Below are 6,990 nucleotides of genomic sequence, written 5' to 3' on the forward strand. Positions count from 1 at the left end.
TTGGCGTGGAGCAAAGTCTACGCGGCAATGGACAGCCTCTTCGTAGGATACAGAATCGGCCCGGCATCATCCTTGCCTTCGTCGGCGCGAAACCCTGCCGCGTTGGCTTGCGCATTGTCGAGATCCTCGCCCCCCTTTTCGCCCATGCCGTCTTCGAGCAGCTCCCCACCCTCCATGACGGTGAGCAGCTTCAACTGCTCGTCCTTTGAGTAGACACGGATGCCAACGATGCAGACGGCATTCCACGGATCGACCATTTTTTCTTCCTCGGTATCGTAGTCGTCTCGAGGTTGGCGGGGAGGCTGCGGCGTGAGGCGAGGCTTGCGCGAGAAGTCGTCGCTGCTGTACAGCTCCTCCCAGTCCTCGACGGGGGAGTCGGACGAGGCGCCGTCCGACTCGTCTCCCAAATGCCTCGGGCTCCTGGCTTCATCCTTGGTCGCAGGCGCAGGGGAAGTCGGACGACGGGGTGCAGGCGGCGGGCCACTGATTGGGGGCACGTCCTGTTTCTTCTCGCTCGATATGACGACAACCGAGCCTTCGGTTTTGGGAGTGTCCTGGGGTGACCCGCTCGAGTCGGATGCGTTTGTACCGTCATTGGACTTGGCCGTTGTCGTGGCATCGACCGCTTCCGCAGCCGTATCCGTGCCTTGGGATGCCGTCTGCGTGCTGTCGGGCGGAGGTTCGGTTTGCCTCTCCTCTGGGCGTCCATCTTCATCAGAGTGACGGGATTCATTGGCCTGTCGACCTCTCGCCCTCCGCTTCTTGTTACGCTCCCTCTTCTCATCATTCTTGCTTGCCTGCTTCTTCGTGACTTCTCGAGTCAAGTGACGTCTCTCCCACAGGCGACGCCGCTCCTCCTGCCGACATCTCGAGGCTTTACACTGATCGCGCTTTTTCCGCAGGTTGGCTACCTTGTCCACGTGGGCCCAGGCCTTGCTGTGTGCCAAATCATACGCGAAGCCGACGGCGGTGAGCTTTTCATTGTCCACACGCTCTTTGCACTCTCGCTTTACCACTTCCTCGACCGACGGCACAGTCTTGTCGCGCTGCCCAGTGACTTTGAGATAGACGACGTAGTTGCCCGCCGGCAGGTCGGGAAGCTCCACGGCGACCGAGCGCTTCATAAAGTAGTTGCCATGGGATCGGACAATGTAGTCCTCGGCACCCGGCATGTCCTGATTATGCAACCGGAAGTGAATTCGAAATGTGTATTGGCCTGCGAGGCCCTTGAAATATCGCCCGTCCAGCTGCGAAAGGGCCAGCACGAGCGGCGAGTCCTTGGTGAGCCGAATATGGAATTTCTCATGGTACTCGGCCTTCCACGGCACGTCGACCCCGATCCATCGCTGACAACATCTCCAGTCCTCGTCCCTGAAGAGCCGAGTCCTGTCGAGGTGGGTAAACTTTTGTAGAAGGTCAGCGTAGGAAATCCAGAAGACGCTATCGTTGCCGAACTTGTGGTTAAGTTCTTCTTGCACGTTACTGGACCATTCTTTCGACCCATCACTCCACGGACCTTCCCAAATCCCTTTGCGGATCTTACCCCACGGGTTGCGCAGCTTGACAAGCCGTTCTCCCGACTTGAGGGTGCGCGCCTCCAACACGATATAGGCATGGCCCTCTGCGATTCCATCACGCTGGCCATGGCCATACTCAAGCAAACCAGCGGAAAATCCGAATAGGAATTCTTGGTTGACCTTGGACATTTCCTTTTCCCAGAACTCGTCGGTGTCCAGAATGTCCGACGAGAGCAACTCTGTCGTAACTCCGCCCGATAGGTCCTCTATCGCTTCACCGACGTAGCCCCCATTGAGAGAGGCGTAGTCACCGTGGGCCTTGGCGTACGCCTTTTCGATCAGTGGAACCCATGTTTCGTCCTGGTTTTTGCACTGGGCAAAGAAGAGAGCCTTTGACCCCGTTTGGTAAGTTCTCCGGTAAACCTTTTCGACATCTTCGCGGTCAATCTGCTGCAGCAGGTCGCGCTGCATGCTTGGGCAGTCCCAGCAGGGGGACTTGAGATATAGCTTGTCGTCGACAATGCTGTACACCCAATCCCCATCTCGGAAGAAGACAAAGCCATATATGCCGATTCCTGCGACCGGTCAGTCATGCGCGCGCCAACGGGAGCCGGTGACATTACGGACTTTCATCATACGCAACACACAATCGCCGCACGCCGTCTTGGACGTTTGCCATGGCGGTCAGTCCAGCCATCAGCCAGCAGTCGCCCAGGCTGCCCTGCTTGACATCGCCGCCATTGACCTCTTTCATGAAGACGGGCTTGTCAAAGATTTCGTGAACCCGCTTCACAGCTTTTGGCACGGACGCGCTCGAGCCCAGCAGGTTGGACTGGGTAAGCTCGAACTTTTGGTCGCCTAGGTTATTGAGGCAGTTTCCCTTTTGGTATTTGAGATCCCAATCCTGCATTTGCCCGTTAGTTGCTGCACAAGATCTTTGTCACGTGGAGAAAGCGCGGCAGAGCGCGTGCGATGGACAGCTCACCAGATCCCAGCCTGGGTCTCTATATCTCATGTTGACCCTCTTGCACTCTTGAACAATTTTGAGAACCTTGCGCCGGCACTCGTCGGCGGCGCGCTCATAGCCGTCACTCAAGAGCTCATTGGGCCGATCCGAGGCGGCGGGCGCGACGGGGTCAAAGGGAAGAATACAGAGGGCTTTGTGGAAATTGCGACTGGAGAACTTCTTCCAGATGGCGTTGATGGACTTCTGAGGGGGAACTCTCTTCTTGCGCTTCTTCTTCTGGTTCTGGTCGTTGTCGGTGGTTGGCTGGACTCGAGGGCGCCGCGGGTCCTCGGACTCCTCAGACGAGCTGTAGCCGTGCATGTCGACGAAGACAGGATGGAACTGTTATGAGTCTAGATGCTGCTGTTCAAGCCAAGTGGCGGTCGGCAATTTGGCCTTTCGGTGAAGCAAGGTTGATTCAACGCCAAGCGAGCTTGAGAGAATTCGGGAGGTTCACGATAGAGGAGGCAGTAATAAAGAAAACGAGAGGGATGAGTAGAAAGACCGGGAACCGAGGCGAAACAAGCCGCGATATAAAGCTTGAGCCCCCTAGCCGCGACGGCCCCTTGTTGGTGGGACAGGGTCTCGGACAAGGGCAAAGTGCCAAGTCCATCTCAGCACAGCTGACTAGTCGCGGGAGAGGCTGCAAAGATGGTTGGCCGATTCTTGGAGTAGTACACCGACCATGGGATTCACCGACTCGCATCTGCAGATAAGGTGATGCTCGTCCATCAGGGCCAGATGCAGGCAGTTATTGGCCGACGACGACATGTATTGGAGGGTAGATGTACATGCCCGTCGGCATGTACGGATGCGCGGTCCGTGTTGAACGGCACGCTAGCTGAGACGTGTCGATGGCCAAGTAAGGGTCCAGTCGAGTCGGCGGCGGCTTAGCCTTGTGCCTGAATGCCGATCGTCCGTGTCCAACTCCACCCCCCTTTTTCGGCGCTTGCGACGAGTCGGAATAGGAGGAGCGCCGCTATTTATTGTTTATTCCTCAATGAGGCTCTGTGTGGGACGCGGTCAGTGTTGCTTGGTCTTTCTTTGTTGCACTCTGGGGGACAAGGTCAGTTGGGCCAGCTGTTTGGAATCGCGTGGTCAGGGGGAGGAAACACCCCAATTGTCGAGTGTGAAGCTCGAGACCGCATGGCATCCGCGTCGTGAGAACATGCAGGGTGACGGGTCCATATCCCGCGGCAAGATGGAGTGCGGTGAGGCCAGAGTGCGGCCAATGCTCACGATTCGACGGTGGTTGGACTGTGCGAAAAGGGGTGTCTTGGCACAGTATGGAGTCGGCTCATGGGCACACACATCACAGTGCCAGCTCCCCAGAATCTCCCAGCGAGGCCCCTGCCACAAGGGCTGAAGCACACCACTCCCTGTACTGTGCAGCGGTCTAGTGGCCCGTACTGTGATTTATGCAGCTCCAACGACCCCATGGACGGTGAGGTGGATCTCGCTGTGATTTAGGGGTCCAGCGCCGTGACAGCGGGGAGTGAAGCCCCGAAGCCGCGACCTCTAATCCTGCTGAGTGCAACTAATTGTATTTCCTTTGTACCCGGACTCCGACCCTGATGCTGCCAGAAGCCGTCATTGCTGGCAGAGCTGAGCATGCAGGATGCAGGCAACAGAGGTGCAATCCAGGCCACGGGCGAAATCGGAGCCGGCTGTTGGGCCACATTGTCGACACGTCCTGCGACGGTGGCGCCAAGGCCATGGCGGTCGAGACTCTTTAAGGGTCCATGTCGTCGAGACGGAGGAAAAGCAAAGAGGCAAGATGGACCATCGACATCTGCCCGGCGGGAAAGCGCGGCGACAGCCTTTGATCCTCCACCTCCACTTCTTCCTTTCCTCCGACTCTCTTCCTTGTCGCTGCATCGTGGAATTTGCATTAACTCGGGCTTCATCGTCAGCAACGCGACGCCTTGTCCCCAAGCCGCCGGAGCCAACTCGACTCCAGCCTCCACGCGCCCTTGCCACGTCCTGCCTAGGCAAACAGCATAGGGGGCCGTCACGCCGCCCGCAGCCCCGACTCGCCGATACGCCGAGTTGAATGGCTGCTGGATTCGAAGCGAGGCGTCTTACGTCCAATCTATCCCAATCTTGACCTCTCAAATGGCCGAAAAATCGACACCCACGCTCGTGGCACCATCGGCCGCATCGACCCGCCACCGAGCTTCCAGCACACTGGACAGCCCGAGTCCCTGGATGATGTGCTCAAGCAGGCGTTGTCGCTCGAGACGCGCTTCGAGGTGCCCCTTCCTCCCACGCTCAGAAGAGCCTGCCGCAAAAACACCACATTGAGTGTGGACAACCTGGGCCCTGGTGGCAACCCACCTTCTGCATATGAGTCGTGCAAGCGCCGTCGAATCCAGCCCGACGAGACAGACATGGACTCGGACGACCATCAGCGCCAGGCTACCCCGGCCGCCAGCCAGGCAGAGGCTCAACAGCCATGCGACACCTCCTCGTCTGGTCGCGGCAGCTCGGCTACATGGACGCATCTCGTCGAGACTGCCAAGGCTTCAACGAGAACGTCTTTGTTTACGACTCCAAGTGTATGTCGAGCAACCGTGTGCTTACTGCCGTGCCTCATGCAGGAGAATACCCCTTCCCGCTGCAACAGCCCGGCTGACGTGGCACTGCAGGCGACCAGCAGCAAGAGCCCGGGAGATGCTGAGGACGACACGAAAGCCCCGTCCAACCTTTCGCACCAAGGAGTCTCCACCGACAATCAAGACTCTCGCAACCCTCCCCTCGATTCGGCCACGACCTCGTCGGCATTCGCAGCCAAGCTGGCTCGATACTCGACGGATTCGATGGCTGTGCCTAGCAAACTTTCCGTGGATGACTCTTCCTCACATTCGCTCATGGATGACTTTAACAGCGTATCCGTGTCCATGAAATCGGGCTCCTGGGCCACATTTGAATGGACAAGACCGTGGAAACGGAATATTATTTACGAACTGGGCGCCTGGCTCTGTCCGCATTGCGAGCGCGAACTGACGCAGGCTGAGGGTTTAGCCGACTCGTTTGAGAGGATGCCGGGCTTTCCCATCCAGCAGAGAAAGTGCCTAAACTGCAGAAAACAAGAGTTTTGCAAGATATTTGAGTGTTTTCTTTAGGTCCTGTGGTGCAAGGCTCGAGGATGGACAATGTCTGATGAGGGACAGTCAAGAGCCATAACAGCGGACAAGTTGCTAGCGAATAGCCGCTTCTAACAGAGTCAGTTTTCAGTCCTCAGTGGTGGCTCCTGAGGGCATGACTCGTGTCCGTTACTGTCAAGTCCGCTTTCTTCTGCCGTGGTGAGCCCCTGACGATGCCTCTTCTCGATTCGCCTTCTCCAGGGCCGATAGACAAGGACGGAACCAAGCCCGACGAGGACGAAAAGGCCACAAATGCTGCCACCGACAATCTCAAAGTGGTCAGTCAAGGCCGAAAATCCGTGCCAGAAAGCGCCGCGGGGACTGGCAATGTTTTGCACCAGGGACAAGACTTGGACGATGCCGATGAAGGCAGAGACGGCAATGGTGATGGCTGTCAAGACAATGGAGTAGTAGAGGGCGGCAACGGGGTCGCGGGAAAAGGACTTTGACGTGTAGAGGGCCATCATGGATGCGCCGTCGGTCGTGTCTACCAGGCACATTCCCGCTGCGAGGTCTCGATGAGCGGATTGGCGTAACTGAAGCCAGGGGCAGTGGACTCACCGGTGAAGAGAATGGGAAAGACGAGGATAAGCCAGATACTCGTTCCCTTGGTGGCCTGGACGCTTGCGAGGGCGAGGATGGCGACTTCGGACGAGGTGTCGAAGCCCAGGCCGAAGACCAGGCCGAGCGGCCACATTTTCCAGGGCCGATCAATGGTTCTGAAGAGGAGGGCGGCGAGGCGGCCGAGGAATCCCGTGGCCGGGAGCTGGAACTGCGCCATGGCGGCATCGGCCGAGGCGTCAGCGTCGGCTTCCGGGCCGCCACGTCTACGCTCATCGAGGATGGCCCGCAGTCGTTTGACCAGCTTATACAGCACCCACCCATTGGCGAGGCACAGGACGATGAGAAAGGCAGCACTGACGGCGGTGCCGATGATGTTGCCCACGCGGGCAAAGTCCTGGAACCGGTCCTTGAGAGCCCCCGTAGTGGCGGCCACGACGATGCAAGTGACGATGACGACGGTGCTGTGCCCGAGGCTGAAAAAGGTGCCGACAGTGGCCGGGCGCTGGTCGGCGGCGATGAGGCGGCGGGTCATCAGGTCAATGGCGGAAATATGGTCGGCATCGAGGCCGTGTCGGAGGCCGAGCGTGTAGGACAGCACGGCGGCGGAGACGAGGGCCGGGTGCTGGCTGAGGACGGCGGCGGCGATGACGGCCCAGACGAGGAGGTTGACGAGGATGAGCACGGCGATGATGGCGATGCTGTTGGTGGGGATGCCGCGCAGACACCGGGGCTTTGCGGGGAGCTTGATGCGGCCCAT

The 6,990-nt window shown here is 58.5% G+C and overlaps 3 protein-coding genes across 3 annotated transcripts; 1 reads left to right on the top strand and 2 right to left on the bottom strand.

Annotated features, from left to right (window-relative positions):
- Positions 1-17: 17 nt before the first annotated feature.
- HRG_04078 (calpain family cysteine protease domain-containing protein) lies at positions 18-2,844 on the bottom strand (the record flags this gene model as incomplete). The annotated part of the gene is made up of 4 exons (XM_044862549.1): positions 18-857; positions 912-2,092; positions 2,145-2,421; positions 2,503-2,844. The coding sequence occupies 4 exons, from the start codon at positions 2,842-2,844 to the stop codon at positions 18-20; spliced, it is 2,640 nt and encodes an 879-aa protein (XP_044723575.1).
- Positions 2,845-4,097: 1,253 nt separating this feature from the next.
- HRG_04079 (uncharacterized protein) lies at positions 4,098-5,648 on the top strand (the record flags this gene model as incomplete). Its single annotated transcript, XM_044862550.1, has 2 exons — positions 4,098-4,244; positions 4,515-5,648. The coding sequence occupies 2 exons, from the start codon at positions 4,098-4,100 to the stop codon at positions 5,646-5,648; spliced, it is 1,281 nt and encodes a 426-aa protein (XP_044723576.1).
- Positions 5,649-5,749: 101 nt separating this feature from the next.
- On the bottom strand, positions 5,750-6,990 carry HRG_04080 (high-affinity nickel-transport protein; the record flags this gene model as incomplete). The annotated part of the gene is made up of 3 exons (XM_044862551.1): positions 5,750-6,174; positions 6,231-6,496; positions 6,551-6,990. The coding sequence occupies 3 exons, from the start codon at positions 6,988-6,990 to the stop codon at positions 5,750-5,752; spliced, it is 1,131 nt and encodes a 376-aa protein (XP_044723577.1).

Source organism: Hirsutella rhossiliensis, assembly GCF_020360975.1.
Source record: "Hirsutella rhossiliensis strain HR02 chromosome Unknown scaffold00003, whole genome shotgun sequence".
Lineage (NCBI taxonomy): Eukaryota > Fungi > Ascomycota > Sordariomycetes > Hypocreales > Ophiocordycipitaceae > Hirsutella > Hirsutella rhossiliensis.